Source organism: Lissotriton helveticus, chromosome 6 (genome assembly GCF_964261635.1).
Source record: "Lissotriton helveticus chromosome 6, aLisHel1.1, whole genome shotgun sequence".
NCBI classification, from domain to species: Eukaryota; Metazoa; Chordata; class Amphibia; order Caudata; family Salamandridae; genus Lissotriton; species Lissotriton helveticus.
This window is the reverse complement of record NC_136067.1, coordinates 1,201,745,943-1,201,763,328: the sequence shown is the minus strand read 5'-3', so window position 1 is coordinate 1,201,763,328 and position 17,386 is coordinate 1,201,745,943. Positions and strand designations below refer to the sequence as shown.

Sequence of the window (17,386 nt, the reverse complement as noted above, 5' to 3'; positions counted from 1 at the left end):
GTGTAGCCAATGTAAATCTGAAATGATGTCCACATTATTTATACGAACATATGGCCAGTATGTCATTTTAATGTTCCAACGATGTAGGCCTGATGGAACAAAATTGACAACTTTAATTAAAAATTTTGTAGCTTCGCAGTTGTCAATATCAGGAAGGACTTTTGTAACTGCAGCAATTATATATCATGACGGCCCTTCAATAACATCAGGACATTACACAGCTTATTTAAAGTCTAGAAATGGCTGGTCATTCTGCAATGATTCTGTTTTAATTTTCAAAAAAAAATTGCCGTATGAACTTAAAAACTCTTACCTGGTGTTTTTAAAACCAAAATTTTAGGGAAAGAATCTCGGGATGTGCTCTGTGGAATTTCAAGAAGTTCTAATGGCTCCTACACAATTTGGCCTTGAGGATAAGTGTAGTTCAGAGACATAACTTCTAACCATAGGACTGGACATTATGGAGAAATACGTGCACTTTGAATGAGTTCAGAAAAACTGTTTCTTTTTATAAACTAATTGAAGCAGCCAATCAAAACATGGAGTAGAGGGAATGTAAGTCTGCAATGCTGTCTACTGTTTTACATTGCTTTGTGATTAAAAGTGATGTAGAGAATTAAATAATTGTAGTAGTCATAGGGGTAGTGTAAGTCTGCTTGTATCAGTGTCATAGGAAAAGTAGAACATGACTGAGCAAGAAGGGGAAGATATTACTATTCCAGGATTGTGAAAATGATCTTCAACATTTTAATTCTGAAAGTTGCGGAAATGCCAAATGACGGGATTGGCTTACAAGAAATCCAAGAGTTATCAATGGCTCTGACAAGATTTGGCCTTGTGGAAAATTGTGGTAGAGAGCAAGAAGTCATTTATTGCATGTAACGTGTTTTTAAAAACGATGGAGATTTTCTTTCAGAAAGTGGCGGGCTGAAAGTAATAACAGCACAAAAGAGTGTAAGCTGTTCATAGGACATCCTTGGACGTCATGGAAAGTAAGTTAACTTTAAGGAGTTCTGAATTTTGATTTCTGATGTTGTATGGGTTTTTTAAACACAATCATTTTGATTGTGTTTTTTTTCCCCGCTGTTACATGATGAATACCTTCAAGTCACTGTTTTTAGTGAATTTTGATACATTCTGAGAACAGCAAAAATAAACCATTTAACATGTATAATTAATTCTGTACTGTTTGCATTTATGATGTATATGTAGAACTGAGTAGGAGGCATGGAGAAGGTGAGGCTTCTGTAAGTGTCAAAGTTGTTGCATGCAGTGCTGCACTTCTGCGTATTCTTTCATATGCTACATCTGCACAATGAGATACCTAAGCAAAGGAAACGCAAGTGATGTGATTGAGAAATGAGCAAAATAAATTGCACGTATTTCAATTACATCACCTGTGTTTCCTATCATTACGAATCACATTGTGCAGATCAAGTTTAGGTCTGTCCAGGGAAACATAGGAGGTTTCTACTTTGTTGAAGAGTGCAGTGGACATGACTCACTTCATTGGTAGACTTTCACAGATATTATCTCCTCTGTACACTTCAACAAGTGTAAATCTCATCTTGAACTCTGAGTAGGCCTCACCTCAAACAAACCTCTGGATAGGAGACATGTTATTGGCATCCTGAAGCGACACTTTTCTGAAACAAGAGCAATGCAAAAGATGCATCATGTTTTAAGATAGGCCTCACTTCATCTGTATCAAGATACTGTTAGTTTAAAATGTATATCTTTAGGACTGTGTAGGGGACCTGGAGAAGCAGAAGCTTCTGTCAGTGTCAAAGTTGTTGAAAAACTATTTGTCCTTCAATCTTTTCCCTTGTCTTTTGTAATTTTTAAATACATGTTTTAATATTTTTCAAATGTTGGTTCTCTCTTTCACAGATTGAAAGTATAAAAATAAAAAGTGAGTAATTTAACGGCAATTATAAGGTAAATAGTTGTACTCTTTTCGTTACATTTCTATCACATTCACCTACTATTAGATCCACTGCTTCACTTCTTTAACCCTCAGTTTCCTGCCTTTGCTACTTTCCTCATTCCTTTCTCTATTACCTACTTACTCAACTCCTTCCACTCTTTTTCTCAGTCCCTCTGTTCTCATAGTTCCTCAGTCTTGTTCACTCACTCCGTCTCTATTACTCTTAGTGTCTGTGAATTACTTTCCCACCTTTTTTTTTGGACCGCTTCCCGGGAAGTGGCCCGGTTCGCAAACCAGCAGCGTTACGGGAGTCCACCATTTTGTGTTTCGGTCGAATCAAGATACAAGATGGAGGGCAAATAATGTTCAGAATGGGTAGAAGGGGGCACGGTAGATGTATCTTGACCCCCTTGGTTTTTTGAGGGTGGCTGAGGAGGACCATAGTTCTTCACTCTTGTTCACTCTCTCTGTTTCTATTAATGTCACTGTTTCTGACTGATCAAAAAAAAATTTTAAAAAAAAGAACAGTAACTATAAGGGAAGGAAACAGACAGTTATGTTAAAAGAAAGACAGCTATAGGGAGTAAACTAAGGATACTGTTACCCGCAATCTACTGCTGATGATGTTACTGACCATGTCATGAATGATGTAATATGTGACATCATCAGCAGTGGATTGTAGGTAACAGTATCTCTTGTTTACTCCCTAGAGCTGTCTTTCTTTTCACATAACTGTCTGTTTGCTTACCTTATACTTACTGTTCTTTTTTTTTTTTAAATATTTTTTTTGGTTAGCTTCCGGTACGCGTACCGGGTAGCGCTCCGGGGAGCGAACTAAGAGAAATAGAGGTTGGCAGAGTTCCAAATATTCTACCAATTTTTTTATAACGGGGAGGTAGTTCTGAAAAGAACTTTTTTTTTTATGTTTTTGTTGTTTTATATTTTTTTTAGTATTTTTTGAACATTTTTTTACTTTTTTTGTATTTTCTGAACGTTTTTATATTTTTTTTGGTTTTTTTGGGGGGGGGGGAAACAAAAACGATCCATTGTAAAGGGCTCAACAGGAGCAACAAAAAAAAAAGAATTTATTTTTTGGGGCGTCTCGGACAAACATTAACATGATTCTGAATAGCTCTCATAATCAAAATGATGCTACTTTCCCTGTAGCAGATGAAATCGCCGCAGTGCACGCACACTTGCTTCACGTGCCCAAACAACATTTGAATGTTTGGGATCATCTCCCTCGCCTCTGGTCCCGACACCTCTGGAACAACCGATCTTCTTGCCATTGGGAGGGGATTTTGTTGCTCATCACGTAGCTGGGCAGCACTATAATTATTTGGGTGCCACCTACTCATATGCCGATGCATAGTGTGATTGCCGTAACTGTATTTTTTTTCAGTTCCCCTTGACAATCTATCACCGCATATACGGCAAAACACGTAGCGTGCATTCACTTTTTTTTGCCCCTCAGGAAATCTATGGAATTGCCAAATGTAATTCTCTTTTCGATTGTACCTCCTGGGCTCCTCTGGCAAAAACCTTGGCTCTTCCTCCTCTTCCTCCTCTTCCTGTTCTTCCTCTTCTTGCAAAATTACTTCAGCAGGTGGTCCTCTCTTCTTTGGATTTGGTGGAGGTGGTGGGTTAGAACCAGCTGAAGCTACTAATGAAGCCATGTCAAAGTGTAAATAAAGGGTCTTTCTCTCACCAAGATGAAAGTCAGAGTGAGGAAAGAAGGAGGGGTTTTCATCATTTGGGAAAAGCAAAAGTTCTAAACCAATGAAAAGTGTTCATTTTAGATCACATGACCTAGTATTACATCATTAGGAAACCAAAAGTGAAATGAACCAATGAAAAGTGTTATTACCGAGTCACATGACCTGCTGTGTTTACGTTACGCGGTCGGCGCCGCGCCGCGGATCGCTTCCGGTTCGCGTACCGCTGCGCTTCCGGGTACGCTAACGTAGCACGTCATATGACGTATCACGCGAGAACGCGAAACGTCATGCTGACGCGACGCGTCACGATGTTGTTTTCTAACGCGAGAGGTGCGCAAACGGAACGTTTACCGGTTCGCGGACCGGGTCGCGGCTCCGAATTGAGCTAACGGGAAGCTAACCGGTTCGCGTACCGGGAGCGAAACAATAAAAATAATTAAAAAAAATTGTATTAAAAACATGTAAAAAATATTTTTCGATTTAAAGAAGAATACATTGTAAAGGTTTTGATATTTGCTATTAAAAAACCATTGAAATTCACTGAAAAAACCATAGGTTATAGACCATATATAGTTAGGAATTAGCATTTACAAAACCTTGAAAATTCACTGAAAAAACCATAGGTTATAGACCATATATAGTTAGGGATTAGCATTTACAAAACCTTATTTTACTCACACAAAACCATTGAAATTCCATATATAGTTAGTTGTACTAACTATATATCGCGCACCCGCAATCCACTGCTGATCATGTCACATATTACATCATTCATGACATGGTCAGTGACATCACTGATGACATCACTGATGACATCTCAAATGACATCACTGATGACATCACTGATGACATCTCAATGACATGACTGATGACATCACTGATGACATCTCAAATGACATCACTGATGACATCACTGATGACATCTCATTTGACATTACTGATGACATCACTGATGACATCATTCATGTGATAATACGATGAACTTCTTCAGACTCTAAAATAACCTTAGATACACTCAGTGTAAACAGACACTCACAGACTGTCACTCATCCATGGAGTTACTCACACACCTACTCAGTCATGCAAAGAATCAATTACACCTCCATTTCCTCAACTATACAGTTATACATACCTTACTTATTCAAACATATACTAACACATATTTACTCTCTTTTACAATCCCTGATACAAGTTCACAATGATCAATACAGCCACTCACACATTCACGGACTCTTATGCACAGTTATTTATATATGTCAACTCTCACATGTACTGTGTTTTACATATGTTCTTACTTTGACATGTAGCACTCAGATATCCATTCACTCACCAATGCACTCAGTCAACCGCCCATACACCTGTTTCCACATGCACTTTTGAATCCATATATCTAGTGAATCAACTGCTTACACATCTATGCACAGAGTCATACACCTCCCAGCCACCCACACACACACTCAGTCTCCCATACAAATACTTGGGCAACCAATCAATAACCCATATACTTACTCATATAGCTACTGATCAACACATGCAGCAGTTTACAGAACAACAGACATAATGATGCACAAATTAAGACAGTTTACTGACTAACCCATGCACTCAGTGACACACATTTAATCACTCACTCATACAGTCAGTCACACACCTACTAAATCCTTCATCCAGACACTTATACATCCACTCATTCTTCAATATGTAAGACATTTGAGATGTCATCAGTGATGTCATTTGAGATGTCATCAGTGATGTCATCAGTCATGTCATTGAGATGTCATCAGTGATGTCATCAGTGATGTCATTTGAGATGTCATCAGTGATGTCATCAGTGATGTCACTGACCATGTCATGAATGATGTAATATGTGACATGATCAGCAGTGGATTGCGGGTGCGCGATATATAGTTAGTACAACTAACTATATATGGAATTTCAATGGTTTTGTGTGAGTAAAATAAGGTTTTGTAAATGCTAATCCCTAACTATATATGGTCTATAACCTATGGTTTTTTCAGTGAATATATATATATATATATATATATATATATATATATATATATATATATATAGGTTACAAGTAAGACCTCATTTCCATGGAAAAGCATTTTTTTAGTTACCGATCTCTTTGTAACTGGTTCACAATTGTTTACGAAATGTTCCCCCGAAAAGTGTGCCAGTGGGTCTGATTGTGCATGGAAAGTTTCAGGGTGATCCGTGAAGCATGGGCAGAGAAAAAGGAGGAGAGTCAACAAATTTCCCATGTTTATTCCCGTAGATACGTCTACAGCCCGAACCGCCAAACAGAATTAGACAAAATTGGGCAGATAGCTGGATCTTGGTCCAGAAAGCGAACCTTTTGTAATTTGGTGTAAATCCGTTCAGTAGTTTTCAAGATATTAAAGAAAAATAAAATTTCTATAACTAGGGTTGCCAATACTTTGTGACTATTGATGATCTTGTGCAGAGTTCTGATTGGCTTCCAACAATTCAACCAGGAAGTGTTGGCAGCCATTTTGGGCCTTAGCCAAGTCTTCCCCCCCCCCCCTTAAAACATGAAAATTAAGAAAAGGGTGCAGGGTAGGAATTACCTGAACCTGTAGCCCTTGTACTGCAGTCCCACATGGACACCGCCTGGGCAAAAAAGCATGTACATTTTTTTTGCCACAAAATTGATAGTTTTCATTAATTTGTGGCAAAAATAGAAACTAGTGCAGTTCCTGCGCTTGTTTAATGCTTAGCCCCAGGTGGGCCAAGACCCTGGGGTTTCTTTATATATAAAACGGGGAGGAGGCATAAGTGCCCCCCTCCCCATGGTCAATCTTGGCCCCAGGACAGACACATTCCCAGAGCAGGCACATTTAATTTTAAGTACAATGGGGCCTCAAATCCCGCTCCTGAGGCTTTTAAGAGCCCCTCGGGCCACAACCTCCCCAGGGTAGGTCCTTGAAAATGAATGAAGGGGGGACATGTGCCCCCCAGAGCCATTAATACCATGGGGACCGCCACCCTGGGGTCATCTCCCTATGTCCCGGGGTGCCCATCCCCGGGACATAGCTGTTTTCACTTTCTTGGTGGGAGCTTTGGCAGCTCCTGTCAAGCGCGAGCATGCAGTAAATCCACTTCCAGTGGGCATGAGCAGATAAACTGCTCATGCCCATAATGTTGTTTCTGAAATTAATGAACATCGATTAATAAACGCAATGGCATCCCATACATCAAAGATCTCTGTTGTGTTTCAGGAAATGCTTTTCTCCTATGTGGATAAGGAGATTAAACTATACCAAATGATCTGTAAATATCCGCTATTCAATGTGCCCGTAAATAAGCTATTCAGTTTATACCAGAATACTTACTGATTTCTGAACCTTCTTTGTAGAATCACTTCAAACATTTGAGATTCTTAACATCATAGTAATCTTTGAATCTATTCTCTGTTGGCCAGTAATGCAATGATATTTTTTAGACCTTAATCATCAAATACATTTGATAACCTAATTGAAATGGTCTAATATTAACCTTTTCTCCATTTAATTTAAGTCAATCGTATCTATATGTTTGGTCACATTTCTTCACAATCACCTATTCTTGGTTTAGTTCACCTACACCGAGTGCCAACACCTTTATATCACTCGATAAAAATAAGTTGATCCTTATTTCTTTTGAAATAGAGGGGTCATGACTCACACAAGAATGAATTCTGTCCTGAAGATGGTTTCACGAATTTGTTTCAGCAAAGACCGAAACGTCGAAGACGATTTTATTCTCCTTAGTAAATGTTAAAATTTGGTTACCTTTGAGTATTTGATCCTATGTATAGGACAAACTCATTTTTCTTTCTGGAGATGAACATACACATTGAGATCTAAAATATTTTTCTTGTATTAAACATATATATGTTCTATTGTCAATGTGATTCCAGTCTTTGTCATTGTATTTCTTTGTATGCCTGTACATTAGCTTTGTGAATTTAATGTCATTTTTACGATTTGTGAAAAATATCTTTGTCCATAACTCATCACCTGGTTGTTGCAATTAAATTACTAATTTTCTTTAACACAATCTTTGATTTGTTCTTTTGAGTGTAATTAGATATCACTCTATAGAAACATTTTTTGAATTTCTTTAATTTTGTACTTCAATAAATCCCTTGCAGGCAGCTTTACCTTTTAACTTTCTACAAGTGTCATTTTTCAAAATTTTGATAAAAATAGGGCTCTTCGCCATAATTCCAAAGACACCAAACATGAGATTCCTACTAACTCTAACTTTGAAATTATAGCCTATTAGATGTAATACTCAACATCCAATGCTATCCTATGGGAGTGGAAGCCTCACAGGAGTGAGAAACAAATTTAGGAGCTTTATTACTACCAGGACATGTAAAACCTATAAGTACATGTCAGAACATTTCATTACAAGGCACCCTGACATTTGGGCTGCCAAGAGTCTCCTTTAGCTAATATGAAAATTAATTAATGGGGTGTTTTTTGCTTGGCAAGGGGTTTTAAATGCCAAGTTGACATAGCAGTTTATACCAGAATACTTACTGATTTCTGAACCTTCTTTGTAGAATCACTTCAAACATTTGAGATTCTTTACATCATAGTAATCTTTGAATCTATTCTCTGTTGGCCAGTAATGCAATGATCTTTTTTAGACCTTAATGATCAAATAAATTTGATAACCTAATTGAAATGGTCTATTAATTAATCTTTTCTCCATTTAATTTAAGTCAATCGTATCTATATCTTTGGTCACATTTCTTCACAATCACCTATTATCGGTTTAGTTCACCTACACCGGGTGCTAACACCTTTATATCACTCGATAAAAATAAGTTGATCCGTATTTCTTTTGAAATAGAGGGGTCATGAACTCACACAAGAATGAATTCTGTCCCGAAGATGGTTTCGCGGATTTGTTTCAGCGAAGACCGAAACGTCGACGACGATTTTATTCTCCTTAGTGAATGTTAAAATTTGGTTACCTTTGAGTATTTGATCCTATGTATAGGACAAACTCATTTTTCTTTCTGGAGATGAACATACACAGTGAGATCTAAAATATTTTTCTTGTATTTAACATATATATGTTCTATTGTCAATGTAATTCCAGTCTTTGTCATTGTATTTCTTTGTATGCCTGTACATTAGCTTTGTGAATTTAATGTCATTTTTACAATTTGTGAAAAATATATTTGTGCATAACTTATCACCTGGTTGTTGCAATTAATTTACAAATTTTCTTTAACACTATTTTTGATTTGTTCTTTTGAGTGTAATTAGATATCACTCTATAGAAACATTTTTTTAATTCCCTTAATTTTGTACTTTAATAAATCCCTTGTAGGCAGCTTTACCTTTTAACTTTCTAGAAGTGTAATTTTAAAAATGTTGATAAAAATAGGGCTCTTTGCCATAATTCCAAAGACACCAAACATGAGATTCCTACTAGCTCCAACTTTGAAATTATAGCTTATTAAATGTAATACTGAACATCCAATGTTATCCTATGGGAGTGGAAGCCTCACAGGAGTGAGAAACAAATTTAGGAGCTTTATTACTACCAGGACATGTAAAACTTATAAGTACATGTCCGAATATTTCATTACAAGGCACCCTGACATATGGGCTGCCAAGAGTGTCCTTTAGCTAATATGAAAATCAATTAATGGGTTGTTTTTTGCTTGGCAAGGGGTTTTAAATGCCAAGTTGACATAGCAGTTTAAAACTGCAGTCAGGCTAAAGTGGCAGACCTGGGACATCATTTAAGGTGTTGCTTAAATCTGTGGCACAATAAGTGCTGAAGGCCCACTAGTAGCATTTAATTTACAGCACTAAGCCTGTTCGTTCTAGCATGCTGCTAATAAATGACACCAGCATTCACCAGCCACTTGTGTGCACATGTTTTTTTTCTTCAAACCAATGGAAAGTTTGCTTTGATTTTAAGAGGGTTTCCTTCCTGTACACGTACCACCATGTCTCCAATGCTAGCAATGACAGAACAGAGAGCACCTCAATTTCTAACCAGCAACAAGGACATCACCATTTCAGGGAAACTGATACACAACTTTTTTATGAGGGACATAGGTAAGGGTGAAGGGAGGATGCCAAGTGTCCATTATATAGACATTAGTTGGAAATCACCTTATTAAGTCAATAACTCCACACAGTCAATAGTCATGGATGTAGCATTTTAATTTGTTTTAAAAAAAGAAGGGTACCTTGATAAAGATCCCGTGCATATTATAGTTTGAGTGAAACACGTATTGCCTGTTCAACCAGTGCCAAAATAAGAACTTTGAATTTATAGGGAATTTTATATTATCTTACTATCAATAGAATGCTGAGCCTCAAAGAACACATCACATATTTAGCAAAGACTTTTATGTCACAATTTACGTTAAAGGTATCGCTTGTGACAACAATGAGGACTTAGCAGTTTATTTCCTTTAATGATATTTAATTTACTTAGATAGACAGTCCGCTATTAAATACTCACAGCTGGTAATTGCATTGGCTTTCTTGCCATTGCTCCATAGGTCACCATTGTGCCACCACATCTGCAAAGTCAGAGAGGATAGTTGCATTGTTAGCAGCGTTGAAAGGAAATAAGCACCATCTAGTTAATCAAGCTTCCTGATGCAAGCATATAAATGCCTACTTAGCGGCAATCCATAGGAGGGTCAGTCAGTCAAAGTGCTTGCTCCAACAGGTGTCTTTCTCCTGAGGCAGCAAATTGTCCCAAGGGGAAAAATACCCCTAGGCCAATCTACTGTTAAAAAAATTGGGTTTGAGGCACTCTCACAAGAGTCCCTTGAACCCAACTGTCCAATTATTTTTGATACCTAATTTCACCCAAAACTTACCAGATTTACTCCAAATCACAAAAAGCACACTTTCTAGACTAAGATCTAGATTCCTGCAAATTGTGTGGTGTAATACTGTTCAGCAGTAATATTTGCATCCCCCCTCCCCCTTTTTTCAGCCCCGCTTCATGGGTCATTCTGAAACTTCCAATGAAGAAATCAGTCAACCTAACTATAACTCCCAGTGGGAACTGCTTCTGAGTTGAAGATATATATATATACATATATATACACATATAAATCTTCCGGTGACCTTACACCCCTGTCTAAGCAGTACTCTCTGTTCTTCAGTGCTGCTCTGACTGGCTCTCTGCTACAGCTGCCTAGAATGTCTTTATGAGTAGCAAAAGAAGTGTGTCCCTTGTATACAATCCTTCCACATAACTAGTAATAAATATAATTAAAAAACAGAATGCGCACAGGCAACAGTAAAATAAATTAGGATCAGAACTCTTTGTTAGGCCCTTCCCAAAATGGCCGGCCTGGGAAAATAATGTCTTATGGTAGCTTTTTGAATGGAAGGTAACATATTAAATCACATGTACTTTTAAAGTGGCAGAATTTTGTACATGACAGATTTCTAAATAACCAGGCTTTTACCATAAAAACAAAACATAACTTACTCTATGTGTTTCAAAAGGTTCCCAGCGCTGTGTCCGCCTACACAGTTTAGAGCTAATTTGGGCTTTGGTACACCCTGTGAAAGGAAGAATGTTTATTGGCAGAGCTTGTACCAAGAAGGTCACAAATTATATGATTGTAATATGGCATTAAAAACAAAAATAAAACTGGACAAATTCAAAATGTTCTAAAAGTACTTTTTAGAAAGTAGTGCAATTACCCTGAATAGGTCCGCCATTTTTGAATTGTTTAGTGTTTCTTCTGTGAGTACCCAGTCGGCACCAATAGAATGTAAAGTCTCCATGAGGTCTTTCACATTTGGTCTGGGAAAGAAAATAAGTATTGTTATTTAGGCGGGCAAAGAAAACAAATTGAGAATAGAAGAAACTTAAGTTATCATTGTATGTATTGCTCACTCTATTCATCAGCTCCCTTAGATACATTATGTTTCATCCTTATTTACAGTGCACCCATTCTCTGTGATACCTTGGGTCACGAAAAATTTGATTGCATTGTACAAACATTCCACTATTTTAATGGTGTCAAGTGTTATTTTATTATGCTGTCAATACTAGCAAGGGATGTGGGGCAATACCTATATTGGGTAAAGCGGATATATACTAAAGGAGACACTGACACGAGAGCAGCAGAGAACCCCTACTTTGGGTGGCTGCAGCACTCTCCTGAACTGGGGTTGCTCTTCGCTGTCTATGATTGGTGATAGTCTATAATGGCCAGATTGTGGACCATGAGGCATTCCTAAATAAGATTGCCTATATTCAATGCTTTCTATCTGACACACTTCTTAATGCAGGCAGGTGGATCGATATTTGGGCACCGTAATAGTTCCCTCGATGGTGGTTCCTATTCTGTTACTTCTGTTCTCAGTGGTTGGGCTCTGTTAGGATCTTATTAGTCATTTTTAGGTTAAGCATAGGCAGCGCAAATGCCTGTCTGCAAGTCCGGCTGTATTCACTAAAAGGAGTTTAATACTGCCTGCTGCTTACCATAGGTTCGCTCCAGCGTTGCTCTTCATTGCTGCCTCCTAACTGGTTCTCGCAGTTAATACGTCACTTCTGTTCTTATCTAAAGAGCAACGGTCAATAACCTCTGCACTGTGCCCACTCCGGACTACATGCTACATTTCCCCACTGTATTCCTTAGAATGAACAAGCCAACATGCATTTGTGTTTGTAGTGGTCATTTGTTGGCCGCAGTTTTATTAGGAATACATGGATATACTTTGGCATTATTTGCATGCCCTGGACATAAATCATCGACGTAGAACTGTCATATTTGCGTCATAAATCATATGCATTTGTTATACGTAATATCTGTTACAAATCATATGTACATCACCAATTAGCAAATTGGACTGACAGTTCCTTGATTAGCTCATTTGGAAGCTTGCCTTGTTTCTTGTCCCTTCTGAGTCATCCCTTTGTACGGTTGGGTTTGTGCTCTCTTTGCGCGGGGGGTAGCTTCTGTCCCCGGAGTTAGGCCACGACTCGCTACTTTGTTGGACTCTTTTGTGCCCTGCCATCCGGCGGGGGCTGGGCTGCAAGCGCCGTCTCCATTTGCTATCCCCTTTTTGTAGGCCCAATCGCCCAGCCGTGAGGCATCCCAAAGTGAGTGGTCCTACACACCGCGCTTAGGCCAACTCACCCAGCCGTGAGGCATCGGAAGGTAAGTGGTCCTATTCCGGCACACCACCCTTCGCTGGGCCTCCTTACCAACAATTATCCCCGTAGCTCTCCGCCATTGCCTTGCCTACTTCCCAGCACTATGATATTGCTGTTCCTTAGGCGTGGGTGCGACAAAATTCTTGTTGTGCCGCTGCTGCTCCCTCGCTCCATGAAGATAGGAGCTACCTGGGGGATAGGCAACTTATATCCCCCTGTATCTTTCTCGCCTTGCAGGCAGATTCCCCCATTAGAGGGTTTGTACCCCGCTTGCCTCCCCATTGGCCGGGGGGTAGGAACCTTTCTGGCTGCTGTCGTGGGGGGGTGGGGCGCAGGCGCTTCTCGGCACCTCATCGCGCCAAAACCAGTTTTTCCGGGGCTTGGCGTCGGTTATGGCGCCGGCCCTCTAGCCCCCGTTGGAGCGGCCTCTGCGAGTACCACTAACCTTACACTTTGCTCTGTATCTGGTTGTTTTCCGCACTATTTTCTTATTGGGTTCCGTGTTATCTTTGTGGAAGCTTGTCTTTGTTGTTGTTTCCTGAAGGACTCGCACTACATGTGCGCTGAGTCCCCCATGCCACCTCCTGCTCCTTGCACGCTCTCCAGCCAACGTAGAGGTTTCTCCTGATATCTGCGCCCCATCAGCTCGCAGCCAGCCAGAGAGGGGGTGTTTTTCTATTTTTTATTGTGAACACCCATCGTATCTTGCTCCGATTGTTGCGTCTCTCCTGCTCAATCCCGCATCTTGCTCCCCACCAGCACCATGCCTCATCCTCTTCTGTTATTTACACTGCAAACGGGAGCCCAGCTTGAGGGAAGGGATTTTTTAATAGTTTATTTATTGCTTGCCCTCATTGGAATATGATCAAATAATGGTCTGGCATTTCATGTTCTTAAAAAGTCCGATTGTAGTTCTGTTTCAAGTATCAGTGGCTACCTGTTCTGCTATTTTTAATGACCTAATCATGTATTTGTCACCCGATTATAAACACTTGGGAATGGTTACCATTAAGGTGAATTGTTACTCGCTCTCGCTGTGGACCAACGCTCTAACCTGTGTTGTTCTGCCGTTTGGACTGGTGTTTGATTATGTAAATAACCAGAATGCAGTGCTAGCTTGTCCATGCTGCTGAACTTTCAAAATGACCTCTCATTCTGTGAACAGCCTGGGTGTTCATGCACTGCATATACAGTCATTCAGGGCTTTAAAATGTAGCTGAAAGCTTTCGATTTTAGAGCTGTTTAATAGAAGCAAGTCAGCCAGTGATGGGTGTTTCCATATCTGACATTCACTAAAAGATCGTGTTTTTCCATTGAATATACGTCTACTTTGGAATGTGAATATATACATCAGTAGTTGGGGGCATTCTGATCTCTCCACACATGTGCAGTGTATTCAGAAGCTCCCTCCTGGAACATGCACCATACTAAAGTCAAACAAGATGTCTCTTAATTACTTTGCAAGCTGTGACGAGCTTTATGTGAAAGATTGCAAGACACACAGTGTAGATGATAAAGTATTTATTCTCCAAACAAGAATATCTCATCGAGCTACAATGGCAGGCAAACAGCTCTGTCAAAACGAACTGCCAACTGCTCACTGGTTTCCCACCAAGATTCCGTGAGATGACTGCTGCAGCTGTCACAGACAGCTTCATCTCTCTTTGTATGCACATTTCACACATCTTTCCCTTATCAATCAAACAACACATATAAACACTATTTAACAGAATTTTAAAACACATTAATAACTAAACATAAAAAAGAAAATTTCAATTGAGCAGTACAAATGCTATGTGATGTGAATACCAATTTTCCTGTTAAAAAATTACACATCCAGAGGAAAATGGAAAGACATTTATCTTATGTAATCTTCAAGATAGTTTGAGCTTTAACAACTCTACCAGATCTTTCCCTGGCTTCCATCTTGTTCTTAGTTTTCTTACCACCTGACACATTCACAGACATGATTTCCTGTGCTATCATCCCTTTAAAAGTCACTACTCTATTCAGGTTCCATATTTTATGATCTTCTATCTCCACTGCATTGTTGAAGATCTTTATGACCTTATTGGGTCTGGAAAATTTGTAACCACCTTCCTTACCACTTGGCTTCCTTATCATAACCAGATCACCAACAACAGCCCTTGTTTGTTTCACTGACTTCCTCATATCATAGTGTTGTTTGCATGCTTGTATTATCCTCTCTTCTCTCAATCTACACTCTTCACCCCTATCTACTGCAGGTAATTTATTCTTTAAATCATTGATCCAACAAGGATTAATTAGTGTACATGGACATCTACAGCAAAATAATTCAAAAGTAGTTCAAGCAGTAGCAGACCTGCCAACCTAAAGAATAAACTCACAATGTGAGGAAGGGCCGGGGCCTTTAAAGGGCAGGACCTTGTGCCAGGAAGTGCCTAGGAAGCACTTTTGAACCCCCACCCCGCCTCCAAACAAAAAGGCTTACAGAGGCTGGTGCCGATGTCCTGTGGTGTTTTCACACTCCTTAATGCATGCCAGCAGTTCAACGCCCCTCGAAAACAAGCTAAAAAAACACTATTTACAGTGGTTTTCAGCTCATTTTCCGTGCCACAGTGTGATATCGGCTCCTCACCGGGTGACCGTGTGATGGGAGCCGATATCGTATGTCATGCTGTGGCACCGTATGAGATGGTAGTTATGCAGTAGTAGAGTGTGGTTTGATTCTGTAAGCTTCTACTCTCTTACAGACTTCCTCCTTCCACGTCAAACCATTATCTTTGGCCAGGAGAATAGTCTCCTTTAATACTCAGTTGAAACATTCTACCATTCCATTTGGTTCCGGATGGTAAAGTGCATATATTTTGTGTTTTATTGCACATTCTCTTAAAAATGTTTCAATTTCTTTGGGAACTAACTAAACTCCATTGTCTGTTAGTAGAATTCGCAGTAAACCTCCCATTCCACACATTTCTTTCAAAAGTGTCACCGCATGTTTAGTTTCAATACCTCATGTGAAGTGTACCTCAGGCCATCTTGAATAGATATCCATTAAAACCATAATATATGTTTCACAACCATCACTTTGTTCTGGACCAAGTATGCCCAAAGCAACCTCTTCCCAAGGCTCAGCAGGATGTTCTCTAATTACCATAGGCTGTACCCTAGGTTTCGTGGAATTTTCAATTAAAGCACACAGCATGTATTCTCAAATCGATCTTTCTGCTTGTAGAGCCATATGTTGCTACCAACATGTCATTCTCAATATCTCTCCATAGTTTTAGACATCCCTTGCTAAATATAACATGCCAATGACATGAGTTCTTCTTTCATCGTCAGAGGAGGAACAAGTTTGTTCCTCTGAATAGTAACCCATGACTTTCTGTAAACTCATCTTTAATTCATTCCCAAGAACACTTTGATTTCTTCACTTCTTTTGTTGCTGCTACCTCATCCAGTTTTGAATAAGTGTAGAACGTCTTGTAAGGTTTTATCTGATTTCAGTTCTGACCGCCATTTCTCTTCTAACCCAATGGCATCACTCATTTCACAGACCATTTCTTGCTCCAATTTCCTATTATCAAATTCATGATCTTCACCATGTGCCTCCTCCTCTATTGACACTAACCTAGATAAGGTGTCAGCTACAGTGTTGTTTATACTTGAAATATATTTTATTTCAAAATCATACTCCTGAAGAGCAATCACCCACTTCATAATTCAACTTGAAACTGCATCTATACCTTTTCTTTTGTCACACAAAGGTCTGTGATCAGTTCTGATTTCAAATTTGCTGCTTCATAAGAACGTTTTTAACTTTTTGACTGCCCAAAATACCACAAGTGCCTCTCTCTCTATAACAAAGTAATGTTTTTCTGAACCCTTGAGCTTCTCAAGAGGTACAAAATGATTTGTTCAGAACCCTGCTCTCCTTGTTGCAAGACAGCTCCTAGTCCTTTAAGGCTTTCTTCTGTCGTGGGTACCTACTTCCTTTTTGGGTCACAATTCTTAAGTTTGGGTGCTAAACTTAATTTTTGTCTCACCTCCTTTAACTCCGCTTCACAAACAGAATACCAAACACATTTTTTTCCTTTCTTGAGTAAGTTTCTCATTGCTGAGCACATTGCTGCAAAACCTTTGACAAATAAACTGTAGTACTCTGCCATACCTAGAATTCTCATCAACTTTTCTTTGTTGGCTGGGGTTTTCAAATAACATAGGGTGTTAATTAGGACATCCTTGGGAATTATGCCCTCACCAGTGATGGTAAGCCCCAAATAATCTATTTATTCTTTCCTGAATTTGCATTTCTCTAGCTCCACTGACAAATTAGAATTTTTAGGTTTTCTGTCTCACCCCTGATCATACTGAGCCACATTTGATTTCAAATACTAAGATATTGTATTGATATATCCCTATTATTTTTACACCTTTGAATACCATTTCTAACGCTCTCTGAAAAACCGATGCAGAAGACACCAAACCAAATGGTAATCTTGCATATCTGAAAGTACTAAATAGAGTGATGAATGTTGTATGCTCACATGATTCGTCATCAAGTGTAATCCAGTGGTAGGCTGATGTG

General features: G+C 39.1%; 1 protein-coding gene across 1 annotated transcript in view; it reads right to left on the bottom strand.

The window, feature by feature from the left end:
- Positions 1–17,386, bottom strand: part of LOC144761686 (enoyl-[acyl-carrier-protein] reductase, mitochondrial-like) — an 804,505-nt gene that overhangs the window by 229,306 nt on the left and 557,813 nt on the right. Inside the window, exons 6-8 of the mRNA XM_078646957.1 lie at positions 11,355–11,457; positions 11,137–11,210; positions 10,147–10,207 (exon numbers count right to left, since the gene is read on the bottom strand). Coding sequence (XP_078503083.1) covers positions 10,147–10,207; positions 11,137–11,210; positions 11,355–11,457 — 238 coding nt within the window. The remainder of the gene's footprint in view (positions 1–10,146; positions 10,208–11,136; positions 11,211–11,354; positions 11,458–17,386) is intronic.